We start from the raw sequence: 16,220 nt of genomic DNA on the forward strand, positions 1-16,220 counted from the left end.
CCGTCTTAACTCTAGAGGAAGTTCAGGAGAAGGTTAGGAGCAGATTCACTGATAGAAACGGAACATCCGGTCCAGGGATCAGGCTAATGTCTGGAGCGCCGCCTCTGAGATTCAAACATGTTTTCATGTTTTCCGTCCGCTCTGCCTTCTCCTCTAAACCGTCTTTTCTGTTTGCCGTCAGGTGAAAACCACGTCCTGACCTTCACCCAGATCCGGACCATGAGCGATAAGATCATGATCAAGTGGAAACCTTTCTGGCCTTCAGACTTCAGAGACCTGCTGGGCTTCATGGTGCTCTACAAAGAGGCGTAAGTTCAGCTTCAGAGCAGCTTCAGCCGCGGAAACTCCCCCCTGACCGCTCCTCTTCTGCTTCAGGCCCTTCCAGAACGTGACGGAGTTCGGCGGGCAGGACGCCTGCGGCTCCAACAGCTGGGTGATCGCCGACGTGGACCCCCCGCGCCGCGCCTCGGAGGGGGACAAAGACCAGGCGGAGCCCGGCTACCTCATCATTCCGCTGAAGCCGTGGACGCAGTACGCCATCATGGTGAAGACCCAGCTGTCCGCCTCCGACGAGCACCAGGTCCACGGGGCGAAGAGCGAGATCATCTACGTCCGCACCAACGCCACCAGTAAGGAGGGTCAGAACTCTGGAGAACCGGGTCTCTAGATTGAGATTACACCAAAGCTGCAGTGACGGCAGCAGAGCGTTGATGGGTCAGAACCTGTGGAGTTTAGTTTCTCTGTCAGAGGAAATGATCTGTGGGAATCATTGCTGGATTTCTATCGGATCCATCGAGGTTTTTAATTTGACAGACTATCAGTGCTCATATCCAGGTGGACCTCACAGGACTTTGTTGGTCTTTCCTCCATGAGTTGAAGGTCCAGGTGAAAACTAAAGTGTCCCCAAAGGGTAACCAAACATTGCAGTTGGAGGCTGACTCCATTCTAAGCCCAAGGGGGCGGGGCTAATGAAGCCTGACTGAGCAGTGGAGGTGTGGCTTGGTTCTATAATTGACAGTCGGGTTAGCTTTATGTAGCGTATGCTGGGTCTTCAATATGGACGGTGGTACCGGGAAAAGTGACGCAAGTTCCTCCACAGAACTTCCTGGAGAGGTTGAGGATCTTCTGCCTCCGTCTTCCTCTGAGGCCGGCGCTCCTGGTCCAGAACCTCACTGTTTCAAACCGCTGGCTCCAGACCATTGATACATAGTACATTTACAAGCTCAGTTCCAAAGATTCTGGTACAAAGGCAAAATCTGTTAATTACCACATAGAAGGTTTTTAACTTTATTTTCATGAATTAAACAAGTTTATTTTAATTGATCAGAAATGTGGCAACAACCAACAGACAGCAGTTTTAAAGGTCAATTTATAGAGATCAACAGACAAAAAAAATTGATTTACTGTTTGGTTACCCTTCAACAAATGATTTAGGTTTTGCAAGGACAAACATGTTCAGTTTGGTTTATAAACTTCATGAACGTCTGAGCAGCCAGGTGGAAACGCGTCCCTCCTGGAGGCTGCAGCAGAACTTCTGCAGAACCTTCAGATGTAAATAACCAGAAGAAATGAATCGGCTGCAGAAACACGTCAAAGAAATGTGTCAGGAGGGATGGAAGGACAGAAAATGTTCAGTTTTTTAGGTGAAGTCGCAGAAGATCAGATGTTTGGGCATCAGGAGTGAAGCTGCACTGGTTCTGGTTGGTGTCGCTCCTGTGGAGTGACATGAGACCTGCAGAAGACCTTTGAGGAAAGGAGACGAGAGTCTGCATGTATGGAAAGAGGACAGATGCATGATGGGAAGTGGAGGAAATGCTGCTCCTCAGTGATGAATTTCCTCACAAACCCTGAAAGTCTGTAGGAGAAATCCGGACTTCATCTCTGAAGATGTTTCTCAGGTTTCAGCTGAACTCTTCTGTTGGATCTGCTGGATTATTTACAGTCTGATGGGAGACAAACAAGCAGGAAGTGACAAACATGAAGCTTCTGAATGATAAAACCAGAAAAGCCGTGGTCGTCGTAGACAACATTTCTGCTCCGCTCCACCAGGAGCAGAAACGTCTGACGTTGGGTCACATAAAACCTGCAGCTTGGTGTTGGCCTCAAATCGCCGGTCAGAGCGCCGTTGGGGGAGCGAGGACGTCATGGTGCTGTGACAGTGAGTCACCGTTACCCTGGAAACGCTGCTGCACCTCAGGGCAGGAGCGCCAAAAAAAGAATCGCCAAGTGCGACTGTGACCTTCATCCAGCCCTGATTTGATCTCCGCGTGGAGACGAAGTTCATTCTGTCCTCGCAGACGAGCCTGGAGGAGGTTCTCTGAGGACACGACTGACGGGCTGGAAGACGATGTCTGTGTCGGGTTACGTTTCTCACCACGTCTCGTCCTGCCTGTCAGCCGGTCTCCGGTGAGGCTGACAGGTGGTTCAGACGGCGCGCTGAGACCCAGAGCAGCATCTACAGAAATCACAGGGCGTGAAAGCTGCAGGGGAATACCCGCGCGGGCCGCTGCACCACAGCCGCGGTGCCAGGAAGCCTGTTTGTGTGCCTCACAACCCCCCAATGCAAAGCGGGTTCAGGCTTTGATCTGCGGCTGTGATTCATCTGTGGATTTGTACCAGCGCACGCCGCGCTCAGTAAACAACCTTTTGATGACTCGACGTTTCTACGGAACCGTGAGAGAATTTCACAAGACGATAAACGTCAGCTCTAACCTGGAAGTTTATTTATGCTTGAGTAAAAACGGTTTGATTTTCATTCTCCAGAAGAACTTTTTAAACTTGTCCTACATTTACGTCTCAGCGCTTCACTTCAGTTGGTCGTTGAATAGAAAAACATCCGGTTCATTCAGGAGCAGAACCGCAGTCTGTTTACTGATCCGGTTTAGTTCTGGATCAGTCTGACTGCTAAAGAAACACAAATATTGTCATAACTCTGAGCATCAAACTGACATGATGATCCAGCTAAAGACGTCTGGAGTTCTTCCTGAGAATTCAACAAGAGTTTCTGAGCAAAACAAACAGAATCTAAAAATATGATCTTCTGTGGTTGGAGAATGTGGAGACGTGAAGCTGGAGAGTTCTGGGTTCTTTTGTCAGTGGTACCGGTCCGTGGGTCACCTGGTACCAAGCTGCACACAGAAGAAAACAAATACAAGTGCCAACTTAGATTATTTCCGTTAAGTTTATTTTCTGATCCTAAAGAAAAATGTTTCATGAGAAACTGCCAGATTCTGTTCACAACATCCATCTTGGTCACATGACTTCAAGTGGCTACCTGGGTGGCTAAGCTAGTAGCCCTGAGCTAACAAAAAACAAAGGAAACGTATTTGGAAAGTTTCTGAAACCAAAGCAGAACCTTCGACTTCAGAAAACAATAAAGCTGCTGTTTACCGACAGAACCGGGATTCTTCCTCCAAATACAGAATTATTGGGACAGTTCTCATGTAGCAGAAGCCGCTCTGGCTAATCCGCAGCGACACTTCCAGCTGTTTCACATGCAGATAATACAGCTGGAGACTCAGTGGATTCATATTCTGTTCAGAAAATACCAGTTTCACGACAGTTTCATCACTTTTTTTTCATTCATCCATACCACCTTAAAAGACAGACGTAGCTGAAGCTAGCGTCCGGTTGTTAGCCTCCACTTTGTCTTTAAAGGAAAAATCTTCATCACAAAGTTCAAACATTTGACAGAGAATGAAGATTCAATCAAATAAAGTTTCTGATTTGTAGAAACTTGTAAAATGTGATGATTTTCCTACAGAAAGACTGAATTAGGATCAGAAACGTTACCAGAGAAAATGTTCCTTTCTGTTGAAAAAATACCAAATGAATGAGGATTTATGTGAAGACAAAATCCGATCAATTTGTCTGGAAGATAATCAGAGTCTGGAATGATGTTAAAATGGGAAAAAAATCTTGTGTTTCCTTTATGGAATTGTTTCAAATCAGAAATCAATTCTACAAATTAACAAATTTGTTTCATTGAATGTTTTTCATCTATTTACATAAAACTCTTGATATTTTTAGACTTTTTAAAACGAATTTCTTGTATTCGTATTTTATTTTGAAAATAGATTTTCAGAAACTGGAAGTTTAAAACTGCAAACTTCAGACCAGTCCATGAAAATATAGTCTCATATAAACCGAAGCCTGAAAAAGGTCGGAGATCACTGCTTATTATGTGAGAACTGGACTGAGTGACTCCGCCCCCCTGGTGTTCCAAACAGGAAGTGGCTCCAAGTATCTAAAATCGCTTCTTTAGAGAAATAAACAGCTGTCTTCAGATCACTTTGATCTTCAGATCAGTTTGATCTGAAAAGCCGACGTCTGAATGTTAGACGCTGCGGTTCCTCCGCTAACGTCGGCTCTGTGGTTCCTCCACAGGACCCTCTGTGCCGCTGGACCCCATCTCCTCCTCCAACTCCTCCTCTCAGATCATCCTGAAGTGGAGGCCCCCCAACGACCCCAACGGGAACATCACTCACTACCTGGTCTTCTACCAGCGCCAGCCTGAAGCCAGCGAGCTCTACAAGTTTGACTACTGCCAGAAGGGTGAGAGCTGCTCTTTAGACCAGACTGAAGAAATGAGACTTTTTCATGTGTGCTGAACAGAAAGAAGCATAAAGTCCAGGAATAAGATGAGGAATTGTTTTGCTGGAGTTTATTCTTCTTCATCCGCTGCTTGAGTTTACGGTTTTTCCCCTGAAGTTCCGTCTGTCGGGTTTGACAGATGTTTCTTTCAGCCGTCAGGATCAGAAACTTCTGACAGTCAGAGAATCACGAGGAAGTTTTCAGAGAGTTTTATGTTTGCATGAAGCCTGAGCTTCTGGAGTTCAGGATGCGGCCGCCTCCATATCAGTGTCGATGAAGAACGACTTCATCAGATCCTTTAATACCGGGGGTCAAACTCAACCGGAGAGGGGGCACAATCCAAAACACACCTGAGGTCGCAGGCCGATCCGGAGAAACATTTATTGAACACTCTCAAGTACATTATAAAACATCAAAACTGTAACCTTTTAACATAATTATGAACTAGATATACAGCATTACCTGTGATAATGCTGGAGACTGAATTTGGCCGCTGAAGATGCTGAAATTGATAGCTCAAAACACTGAAGCTGATAATATAGCTAAAATATTAGCTAAAGGCCAAATTAGCCTAAAAAGAAAATTAGGTTATCCAAAATAACTAGCATGTATCTTAAAAACCATCTGAACTTAAACACAGCCTAAAAAACAAAAAAAAACTAAATTAGCCAAAACAGCTAGCATGTAGCTGAAACACTAGCTTAACTCCAAAACAGCCTAAAAAATCTTAGTAAATACCAAAATAGTCCAAAAAGCTGCAGAATGTCAATATTTGAAACTTTAATACTGTAATTTTTAACATAATTATGAACTAGTTATATAGCATTACCTGTGATAATGTTAGTGTGAATGCTGTGAGCTGAATTTGGCGGCTGAAGATGCTGAAATTGATAGCTGAAATCACTGAAACTGATAGACAGGTAATATTAGCTAAATGCCAAATTAGTCCAAAATGCTGCAGAATGTCAATTTTTAAAACTTTAAAACTGTAACTTTTTAACATAATTATGAATAATAAAAAGGCAGGAATATTATTCCAGAATAAATCAACTTAAACATTAAATAACTTTCAATATTTTACTCTCAATTAAATATATTTTGTCAAAATTATACAAGTTAGAAATGAGCTCAAGATAACATCGGGTCATTAATAACAATAGAATAAAATGATCTGGAGGGCCGGATAGGATTACTCGGAGGGCCGGATCCGGCCCCCGGGCCTTGACTTTGACTCGTGTGTTTTAAGTATATCTAAAGCGTTCACATTGATTCGGCTGAAGCTGAATCTGCAGCTCGTCTGGTGCTGAAGCTGTTCGGGTTCATGCAGAGGTCGTTCCTCCGGGGGGCGTCGCTCTCTGTCCTGCTGTCACGCCTCGTCTGCGTCAGGCCGATGACCTGCAGACAGTCGCAGACGTGCCCTGAGAACGTGCACGTGTTTGTGCACGACACGCTCAGGTCAGTCGCATCTCGCCGTCCGCTCACCTCTGTTGCACGTCTGCAGGCATGAAGCTGCCGTCGCGCGTGCCCACGCAGGTGGACAGCGGCGAGGAGAAGAAGTGGAACCAGACGGAGGAGCAGGGCCAGGGCAAGCAGTGCTGCACCTGCCCCAAAACCGACAAGGAGCTGAAGAAGGAGCAGGAGGACTCGGAGTACCGCAAGACCTTCGAGAACTACCTCCACAACGAAGTGTTCGAGATCAAGTAAGACCTCCTCACAGCTCCTCTCTGATCAGGGCCGCTCTAACCGTCTCCTGCTCCTGCAGACGCTCCAGGCAGCGGCGCTCTGTGATGGGGGTCGCCAACGCAACGCTCCCCTTCCTCACCACCGCCCCCAGCCCCACCGGGGGCACCGGCCTCCCCGATGAGGACGAGAAAACCTTCGAAAGCACGAAGACCGTGGTCACTGTCCACGCCAAGGAGTCCACCGTCATCTCCAACCTGAGACACTTCACCAGCTACCAGATCGAGATCCACGCCTGCAACGAGGCCATCACCACGCCCTGCAGCATGGCGGCCTTCGTCAGCGCCCGCACCATGCCTGAAGGTCAGAGAGCGCTCTGCTGAAGACAGGATGCAGATCACGAGATCTTACTGTTAACAGGAAATTTAATCGATTTGTTGCTAAATAAAATATATTTGTCATTTTAAAATATCAGGATTCTTGATATGTGATAAGATTGTTCAAACCAGAGAAAATAATAATAATAAAAATGAAGAAAAACATCCACCGTATCACATTATACAAGAAGAGGTCCATGTTTGATGTTTCCTCGCCACGTTTAACATGTTTATGTTAGAGGGACAGAAGTGCTTCTGGAGTCTTTTTATTTTTGGATCCAGGTGGAGTTTGGAGAGAAAAAAGAAAAAGAGAAGAAAGTGAGCAACAGAAGTCATGAATGAACCAGCAGCCGTTTCTCAAAGTTCTGTTTCCTCTTTGCAGAAAAAGCCGACGACATCTTGGGTCCAATCAGCTTTGAAGTCACAGAAAATACGGTTCACATCCAGTGGCAGCAACCAGCAGCTCCCAACGGCATCATCATCCTGTACGAGGTCATCTACAAGAGACTGGTGGACACTGAGGTGAACGCACAGCTGAAGCACCTGTACACTCCTGAAGCACCTGCACGCCTGTACACTCCTGCACGCCTGTACACTCCTGCACGCCTGTACACTCCTGCACGCCTGTACACTCCTGCACGCCTGTACACTCCTGCACACCTGCACACCTGTACACTCCTGCACGCCTGTACACTCCTGCACACCTGTACACTCCTGCACACCTGTACACTCCTGCTCACCTGTACACTCCTGCACACCTGTACACTCCTGCACACCTGTACACTCCTGAACACCTGTACACTCCTGCACGCCTGTACACTCCTGCACGCCTGTACACTCCTGCACACCTGTACACTCCTGCACACTCCTGCAAACCTGTACACTCCTACTCCTGCACGCCTGTACACACCTGCACACCTGCACACCTGTACACTCTTGCACACCTGTACACTCCTGCACACCTGTACACTCCTGCACCTGCATGCCTGTACACTCCTGCACACCTGTGCACTCCTGCACCTGCCATGTATTTGTTGTCAGTTGACACAAAGAATTTCTGGTTTTCAGAGTGAAGGTTTTGTTTTAGTGACTTTAACCCAAAACAGAAATGTTCATATTAGATTATTACTGAAGAACAAATGTGACTCATTTATTGCAGACAGAAAATGTCTGAAGCTGCACTTTCTGTAATTTGCTTAATGACACCAATGGACTGTTTTGGTAGCCATGGAGACGTAGAATCAGAACTCTTGATTGGACGGTCTGAGAGTTGTCATTTTTCTGCTGTGGAGAACAGAAACGGTTCCTCGTTCGTTTCCGCCTGACGTTTGACGTTTGCCTCTGCAGGACCTGCACTACTGCGTCTCCAGGAAAATGTACAAGAAGATGCGTGGCTGCAAGCTGAAAGTGATGCATCCTGGGAATTATTCCGTGAAGATCCGGGCCACCTCTCTGGCTGGGAACGGCTCGTGGACTCAGCCCTCCTTCTTCTACGTCCAGGATCTCAGTGAGTCACAGCCACAAAAAACTTTATTTAAAACATTCTTTAACAACATTCAGAAATGTTTATGTTTAACAGCAACTGTCAAAGTCCAGGCCCGGGGGCCGGATCCGGCCCTCCGGGTTTTTCAGCTAGTTTTTGTTGTTTGTTTTTTAGGCTAATATTTTAGCTGACTATCAGCTATATGCTAGCTATTTTGGCTAGTTAGGGTTTTTTTTTATTTTTAGACTATTTTGGAGTTGAGCTAATATTTCAGCTACATGCTAGCTGTTTGGGCTAATTTAAGACTTTTTCTGTTTTTTTGCGGGCTATTTTGAAATTGAACTATTTTTTGAGCTACGTGATAGCTGTTTTGGCCAACCCATTTTTTTTTAGTTCTTTAGGTATTTGGAATTTGGGTGATATTTTAGCTGGCTATCAGCTTCAGCATTTTCAGCTATCAGCTTCAGCGTTTTCAGCAGCCAAATTCAGCTTCCAGCATTCACACTAGCATTGTCACAGGTAATGAACCTCAGGTGTGTTCTGGATTTTGGCCCCCTCTCCGATTGAGTTTGACATCTCTGCTTTATAGTCCTCGTTTATCAAACGTTCTCCTGATTATGATGTCGTCATCAAAGAATAAACATGCGTTTTTGTAAAGCTCAGTTCTCGTCTTCCTCCGTCACAAACAGCTGTTTCCTCCTCACCTGACGTGTGACTTGTTTGGGACAGGTGACCCTCTCTACGTTGTGAAGATCATCATCGGGCCGATCATCTGCTTCGTTCTGTTGCTGCTGGTTTCTGTGGTCGGATTCGTGGTGTTTAAGAAGAAGTACGTCATCTCCACGCCGTCGTCTCCACGCCGTCTTCAGGGTCACATGTTTGTTCGCTGCTAATCAGTTTCTCTGTTTCCCCCTGAAGCCAAACCCAGGGTCCCAGCGGCCCCATCTACGCCTCCTCGAACCCCGAGTACCTCAGCGCCAACGACGGTGAGCAGAACCTCCGAACGTCTCCTCAGCCTCGGTCAGTCGTTTTATCGGAGGCGATGAAACTGAAATGTGTCTGCAGTGTACGAGGAGGACGAGTGGGAGGTTCCCCGGGACAAGATCCACATTCTGAGGGAGCTGGGCCAGGGCTCCTTCGGGATGGTGTACGAAGGCCTCGCCAAAGACATCGTGAAGGGGGAGGCGGAGACGCGCGTCGCCGTGAAGACGGTGAACGAGTCGGCCAGCCTGAGGGAGCGGATCGAGTTCCTGAACGAGGCGTCCGTCATGAAGGCCTTCAGCTGCCACCATGTGGTATGGACGCGCTCCGCCTCCTGCTGAGGTCCGAATGTCTCGCCGGTTCTGATCCCATTGTCACCTGTCAGGTGCGTCTGCTGGGGGTGGTGTCAAAGGGACAGCCCACCCTGGTGGTGATGGAGCTGATGACCCACGGGGACCTGAAGAGCTTCCTGCGCTCTCTGCGGCCGGATGCCGAGGTCGGTTTGGATCACCTGTTTGATTGGGGGCGGAGCTTCGTCCTTTTTGAATTTCTTTAGGAGCAAAAGTCTGAAAATGTTTAAAGTTCACTCTGACAGTCGTCAGCAGCATTTCTAATGTTTTTGCTGCTCCGTCGTTCCGTCTGCTAAAGAGCTATAGAGCGGGAACGTCGACCTGCTGCTGTTCCACAACGACGAAGTCTCTTAGTTTGTCTCTGATGTCCTACAGGCTGCTGGACGTCTGATTTAGCTTAAGAACATTGTTTCTTTAGTTCAGAGTTTCAGCTCCATCAGAAGGAAGATGACCTCATGTGACCCCGGTAGTCATGGCGCCCGTGTGTTTCAGAACAACCCCGGCCGGCCGCCGCCCACCCTGAAGGAGATGATCCAAATGGCGGCTGAGATCGCAGACGGGATGGCGTACCTGAACGCCAAGAAGTTCGTCCACCGGGACCTCGCCGCCAGGAACTGCATGGTGGCGCATGATCTGACCGTCAAAATCGGAGGTGAGGATCAATACATCCGTCAGTACATCCAACTATTCATCCATCTTTCCCTCCATCCATCATCCCGTTCCTCCAGTTTCTTTCTCTGCTCTCTCCTGGACTCTGCTGCCCTCTGGTGGAAGTTTGAAGCATTGCGTTCAGTAAAAACAGAAGTTTGTTTCAGGTCAGAATATTCTGATCCAGAAATGTTTGACAGAAATTCTGATTTCCACTTTTATCATGAAGGAGGAAACTGTAACACAGCAGCTAACTGTAGATCAATCATCCACCTGTTCTCTCCTGCTTATGTGGAGGCGGGTCTTTGGGTCAAAGATGGCCACACCCTCTTTTCCACTGAAGCGTCTCCAGTTCTGTCAGGGAAACCCCAGAATGCATTGCTCACCACCACGTTAAGTCGATGTTTCCGATGTTTTGGATCGTTAACCTTCATCTGTGTTTCCAGACTTCGGGATGACCAGAGACATCTACGAGACCGACTACTACCGGAAGGGCGGGAAGGGGCTGCTGCCCGTCAGGTGGATGGCGCCCGAGTCTCTGAAGGACGGCGTCTTCACTGCACATTCAGACTGCTGGTCAGTGACCTTTGACCCCCCAGAAGTGTCTTCAAACCCTGATGTTCAATGTCTGTGACGTCTCTGAACACCTGAAACCTTAGCCCCGCCTCCTGCGCCCGTCTGTCCCTGGGTTACCTGCTCTCAGGTGGATGTCCTCTAATCCCGCCGTTGTTCTGTTTTTGAACGCCGCTCAGGTCGTTCGGGGTGGTATTGTGGGAGATCAGCACGCTGGCGGAGCAGCCGTACCAGGGTCTGTCCAACGAGCAGGTCCTGAAGTTCGTCATGGACGGAGGCTTCCTGGACCGACCCGAGAACTGCCCGGACAGACTGTAAGTACGAGAGCAGCTTCCAGGCGGGCTGAAGGCCAGAACCTGCAGCCAGAACCAGGTTCCTACATGTGTTTGGGCCAAAACGATATTTATCACCATAGACTTTTATTTTGACGGGTCCAAAAAAACACTCGCTAGCTGCGAGCATTTTCTCCTTCACGATCGTGCTATAGAAGTGCACCTTATTCCAGAAGAAGTAGAAAGTTAAAAAAACCTGTGAGTTTATAAAGATGATTATTTAATCAGCGATGTAGGTTTAGGTCGACCGAGGGTTAGCATTAGCCGTCCTATGGGGAATTCCATTAAACGTTAGCATCAAGCTAGCAGACTTTAGCTTTATGTGCTAAATCGTTTTATATTTTTATGAATCGATTATTGATCTATTAAGCTTAAATCGAGTCAAATCAATTAATTGATTTTTTTAACCCAACTCTATTACAGACACGAAAGATTCATATTTATTATACTTAGAAAATAGCAGTTTTAAGACGGTTGTGTCATTTTGTTTTATTCATCACATTGCGGCTGAAGTTAGCGTCCGGTTATTAGCATCCACCGTCACACTAAAGAAAACTCTTCATCCCAAAGTCTACATTTAAACCAGCTACAAACTAATTTAACACATTTGTGTGCAAGACTACAAAATGTAATGTTTACAGTTTAAAATATGTTGTTTACACTAAAGAATTAATTTTATTTAATTAATCTCCTTAATTTCAAAGCACTTTCCTCAAATCCTGAAGGTCTGTTTGTCAATAACAGTCAGAATGTTGACGATAAGTTTATCCCTATCTTTCTGTTTGGATGTATGTTTGTTCTGTTCTTGGTGATCTGAAGGTTTTTACGGTAAATCCATAAACTTTGTTATTCTCGACATTTAAATACTGTATCGGTCAGTTTCAGGGAAAATACGGTTATCGGTATCGGCCAGAAAGAATCCTATCGTTCCTCATTCCTGTTCCACCTGATCATTCATTCGTAGAAGCTGGTTGAAGTCTAGAAACCGTCATGAACAACAAAGACGTGGGAGGAGCCTCCTGTTTTTGGTCTGATCCGCTCAGATCCCTCCTGATCCCTCGCTCTCCTCTCCTCCCGCAGACACAACCTGATGCAGATGTGCTGGCAGTACAACCCGAAGATGCGCCCCGCCTTCCAGGAGATCATCGAGATGCTGCGGGAGGAGCTGCTGCCCTCCTTCCAGGAGGTCTCCTTCTTCTACAGCAAGGAGAACAAGCCTCCGGAGAGCGAGGACTTCGACTTGGACCTGGAGAACATGGAGAGCATCCCGCTGGACCCGTCCTCCTACTCGCAGAGGGAGCAGTGCTCGGAGGAGGCGTCGCCCGTGGGGCTCCGGGGGGGCTACGAGGACCACCACATCCCCTTCACACACATGAACGGAGGCAAGAACAACGGACGGATACTGGCCCTGCCGCGCTCCAGCCCCTCCTAACGCCGTGGATCCCTCACCTCGCCACATCTCAGGACCTCCTCTGTCTGCAGACGCCACAAATGCACTACAGCGCCCCCCGCCCGCCGCCCGCCGGGGCCGCGGCGCCGCCGGACGGTTCTCTAGAGCGGTGAAGTGTACAGAAAAATGCCAAGTTTCTGCTTGTCTGAGTGGATTTTGAATTCAACTGTGAAACAAACTCTTCAAAGCTGCTAAGCCCCGCCCCCTCCGTCAAAGCAAAAGTGCCCTTCTCTTCTGTCTGTGGCCTACGTGTGTCTGAACATCCTCCCCCACCTGACAGGTGGACGGCCCGCCTCCTCACGGCAGTATTCCACATCAGCAACAACTTTTATTTATTTACGGATCTTTTTCATATTTACAGCTGAAGGATTCGACCAGCAGCTGCTGTATTTTAGGGTTTAGAGGATCCAGAGTATAAAGATATATATATGATATAAATGTGATGTTTTTGTACATAGTTGTCATGTCGTCGTTCTGTAGGTTTTCCTGCTTAGAAGAAGCTTTTACATCTTATTCTCTTGTTTTTTCTAATGCAGAAATCAGAATAATTTGCTTTTTTTTGGACTCGTCATCAACCAGCAGCACTTGATCTATTGACCTCACCTGTGTGGGGGGGTGGGAGGGGGTGTATGTAACCTGCCCTTCATGATCATTAAACGAGTGCTGAAAACACCTGACTCTCCTTCACGACCGCCGCAGACATTCAGGAGGGGGCGGGACCGGCGGGGAGGACCTGCATGCCGGTACACACCTGAGGTGTGCGTCACTGCCCAGGTGTGCAGGACCTCCCCGCCGGTCACTGCCCAGGTGTGCAGGACCTGCCAAGGTGTGCAGGACCTTCCCGCTGGTCACTGCCCAGGTGTGCAGGACCTCCTAGTCAGTTCCAAGACTCCACCAGAGGAAAGATTCCTCGGTCTTCTGCCGCTAGATGCCCAAAAACCTTTCTGCACATCAGCGGTTACCATGGTAACCAGACGTCAACACATTCACCAGCGACATTCTCACTGATAACCCAATATTTATTATAGATTAAAGGCTGTAACCAGGTAACGTCATTGAATGGAGGTGGGCGGAGTCAGGACTTTCATTTGACCTTTTGGTTCATTGAAATGAGCCCTAAAGTATTGGAAGTTTATGTAGTACTTTAGTACCGTGTAGAAAGTATAACTGGACACTAAACTGGAACATTTTATCATTCATAGTATCAAAGCTTCACTTTTAGTACAGACTAAATATATATTTAATCAAAGTTTGATTCTTGAATCTCTAAACATCTTAAAATATATTTCGTTTCATTTTTATTTACTTTCTATTTTACTAGTTAAATGTTTTCATTTAGAGTCCAGGTAAAGCTGGAGGCTCACCTGTCAGTCAGCAGGACAGGTGAGCTCTCGTTTTATGGTCAAATCAAACCGTTTATTTTTGGATTTCAGGTAAATGATCAGCGTTCTGCTTTACAGACTTCAGGAGAGTTTTTTTCCCACAATGCTTAGCGGGAGGAGGCCTTCTCTGACCGCCTCCTTCCTGTGGTTTCTCCTCCTCTTTCCTCGCTGCTCCTCCGTCACGTCTCTCCTCCGCCGGGAAGTGGAGCGGCGTCCGCGGGAGAAGCGTCTCCAGCTCGTGAGGGTGAAGTCTTCGGCGGGAACAGCCGCGCGCGCGCCGGGGACAGCTGACCTGAAGCGGAAGGGTCACCCTCCAGTTCGACCTCCGCTGGATCCGGGATTTAACGAGCCTTTCGGGTCATCAGACACCTGACAGGTGCTCGCACCCGCGGGAGCGCGCGCGCCACCGAAACTCAGCGCTTTGCTGCAGCGACGCTCAGGTGAAACACCTGAGGAATCCGCCTCCACCTGCGGCACGTGAGGCGACGGAGGTCCCGCAGGATTCGGGTCAGAGGTTCGGTTCTGCACCAGGTGTGGTGCCAAGGTAAGTTTTCCGCTGCCAGAATTTGTCTCTGGGATCAGTGGTTTGTTTGGTAACTCATATTTTTACCCCAAGAGCGTAAAAACAAAGTGGATGATAAGGATATACTTTATTCTGTGTGTTTGGGAGTTTACTGTCATGTTTGAATACTTTTTACTCCATATTCTACGTAAAATGACAGGGGGCACAGAATCTGTCAGCCTGCCAGAATCTGTGCACCAATAATTAGAAACAAGAATTATTTAATCATTTTCTGTTGTTACACGCTTCCATCACTAAGTAACTTTCATAAATGTCAAGTTTTATTGAGAATTACTCAAACAAGTGTCGTTTTATTTATTAACACAAGAAGCTGACCTTGTTTCACATAGAAATGTGTTTGGGGGGGGGGGGCAGATATGACCAAAACAAAAAACCCAAAAGCCTCAGAATGTTGTATCGGGAACCTTTTTTACACTTTTGGGGACAAACTCGGAGCGTCACAAACAAATCCACGAGGCCTGAGACTGGGGATACAAATTCTGGCAGGGGGAACTCACCTTGGCACCACACCTGTTCTATTGGATCATTGCTCTGATCTCCTCCACCGGATCTCTTCGGTTCTGACCCGTGTGGCTTGTGTTTTCTGTCAGAACCGGGGCTGCACGTGCACACTCGTTAAGGTGCGCGCAGGTGTTTCCGACACGACCGCTGCTTAATCCCTTACCTGTGGAGGGGGCGTGGCCAGGTGATCCTGTGTGAATTTGCTGGATGCGTTCGGGTCGCGAGGGTTTAAACTGTCAGCTGTTCGCTGCTGTTTGTTGCCATGGCGACCAGCAGGGAGCGGAGAGTGCCGCGCGCCGGCATAGCCGTCGGTTTACCTGCGGATCCGCGGGAAACCCGGCGGACCTGCTGGTCTTGTTCTCCGCTCCTCCACCCACGTGCGGGTGAAGCGTTTGAGGTGCGGCTGCAGGAAGAGACGCACGCGCACGCGGAGGATTCAGGGCAGAAAAGTCCAAAAGTTTATAAAGTTTAATGAGAAGTTTCAGTGAAGACGGTGAACTGCTTCATTCTGGACTCTGTCGGAACATTAAACAGAACCCCCCCCCCCACACACACACACACACACACACACACACACACGTGACCCTGAAGTCTCAACCGGTTCTGAAGAATCGAACCTAACAGTAGAACCGTCATCACCTGCAGGCAGACTCTGCCGCGGTGGGCGTGTCTCCTCAGGTGTGACTCACCTTCAGCTCTTCTGAAGGTGGAAGTTAAGAAGCTCCGTGAGGTCCTGAGGTCCCCAAACAACGGCCCACGGGCCGGATCCGGCCCTCCCCCACGTGACCCACATGTTTTGGCTAAATTGGACATTTTGAAAGTTTTTTTTAGACTATTTTGGCATGTAGCTAGCATTTTAGCTACATGCTAACTGTTTTGGATAATTTAGGCTTTTTTCAGTGTTTTAGGTTAATTTGGAGTTTAGCTAATATTTCAGCAAATTAGCTCTTTTTGTTAATTTGGAATTTTTTGAGTTTTTTGGCTAATCTGGCATTAAGCTTCTATTTTAGCTGCTATCAGCTTCAGCGTTTTCAGTTATCAATTTAAGCATCTTAATCTACTGCAGGTAATGCGATATATCTAGTTTTTAAAATGTTTCAGCATTATTTTTAGATTACCGAAAGCCACATTTTAAATAATATATATGTGGCTTCTAGAAACCCGTAAATGTTTCTGTTTATCCTGTGATTGTTGCTCTTCTTCTGTTAGCCTCCAAACTGACCCCGCCCCCCATCAGAGATCATAACAGTTGTGTGGCCCTCACAAGAAAAAGTTTGGGGACCCATG

General features: G+C 47.4%; 2 protein-coding genes and 1 long non-coding RNA gene across 5 annotated transcripts in view; 2 read left to right on the forward strand and 1 right to left on the reverse strand.

The window, feature by feature from the left end:
* Positions 1 to 13,137, forward strand: part of insra (insulin receptor a) — a 43,891-nt gene extending 30,754 nt beyond the window's left edge. Inside the window, exons 7-21 of the mRNA XM_024273678.2 lie at positions 182 to 308; positions 376 to 629; positions 4,387 to 4,554; positions 6,095 to 6,293; positions 6,356 to 6,636; positions 7,033 to 7,172; positions 7,998 to 8,157; positions 8,863 to 8,962; positions 9,052 to 9,119; positions 9,199 to 9,428; positions 9,500 to 9,610; positions 9,957 to 10,116; positions 10,559 to 10,688; positions 10,865 to 10,999; positions 12,098 to 13,137. Of these exons, the coding sequence (XP_024129446.1) occupies positions 182 to 308; positions 376 to 629; positions 4,387 to 4,554; positions 6,095 to 6,293; positions 6,356 to 6,636; positions 7,033 to 7,172; positions 7,998 to 8,157; positions 8,863 to 8,962; positions 9,052 to 9,119; positions 9,199 to 9,428; positions 9,500 to 9,610; positions 9,957 to 10,116; positions 10,559 to 10,688; positions 10,865 to 10,999; positions 12,098 to 12,449 (2,615 nt within the window). The 3' untranslated portion in view covers positions 12,450 to 13,137. The remainder of the gene's footprint in view (positions 1 to 181; positions 309 to 375; positions 630 to 4,386; positions 4,555 to 6,094; positions 6,294 to 6,355; positions 6,637 to 7,032; positions 7,173 to 7,997; positions 8,158 to 8,862; positions 8,963 to 9,051; positions 9,120 to 9,198; positions 9,429 to 9,499; positions 9,611 to 9,956; positions 10,117 to 10,558; positions 10,689 to 10,864; positions 11,000 to 12,097) is intronic.
* Positions 1 to 15,373, reverse strand: part of LOC112147358 — a 44,839-nt gene extending 29,466 nt beyond the window's left edge. The window contains exon 1 of the long non-coding RNA XR_002919442.2: positions 15,097 to 15,373. This is a non-coding gene — a long non-coding RNA (uncharacterized LOC112147358). The remainder of the gene's footprint in view (positions 1 to 15,096) is intronic.
* arhgef18a (rho/rac guanine nucleotide exchange factor (GEF) 18a) overlaps positions 13,975 to 16,220 on the forward strand; it is a 14,083-nt gene continuing 11,837 nt past the window's right edge. The window contains exon 1 of one of the 3 annotated variants that reach the window (XM_024273679.2): positions 13,975 to 14,393. The gene's annotated coding sequence lies outside the window, so the exon portion shown is untranslated. The remainder of the gene's footprint in view (positions 14,394 to 16,220) is intronic. The other 2 variants (XM_024273680.2, XM_024273681.2) reach the window with 2 other exon arrangements.

This window comes from Oryzias melastigma, linkage group LG17 (assembly GCF_002922805.2).
Source record: "Oryzias melastigma strain HK-1 linkage group LG17, ASM292280v2, whole genome shotgun sequence".
Lineage (NCBI taxonomy): Eukaryota > Metazoa > Chordata > Actinopteri > Beloniformes > Adrianichthyidae > Oryzias > Oryzias melastigma.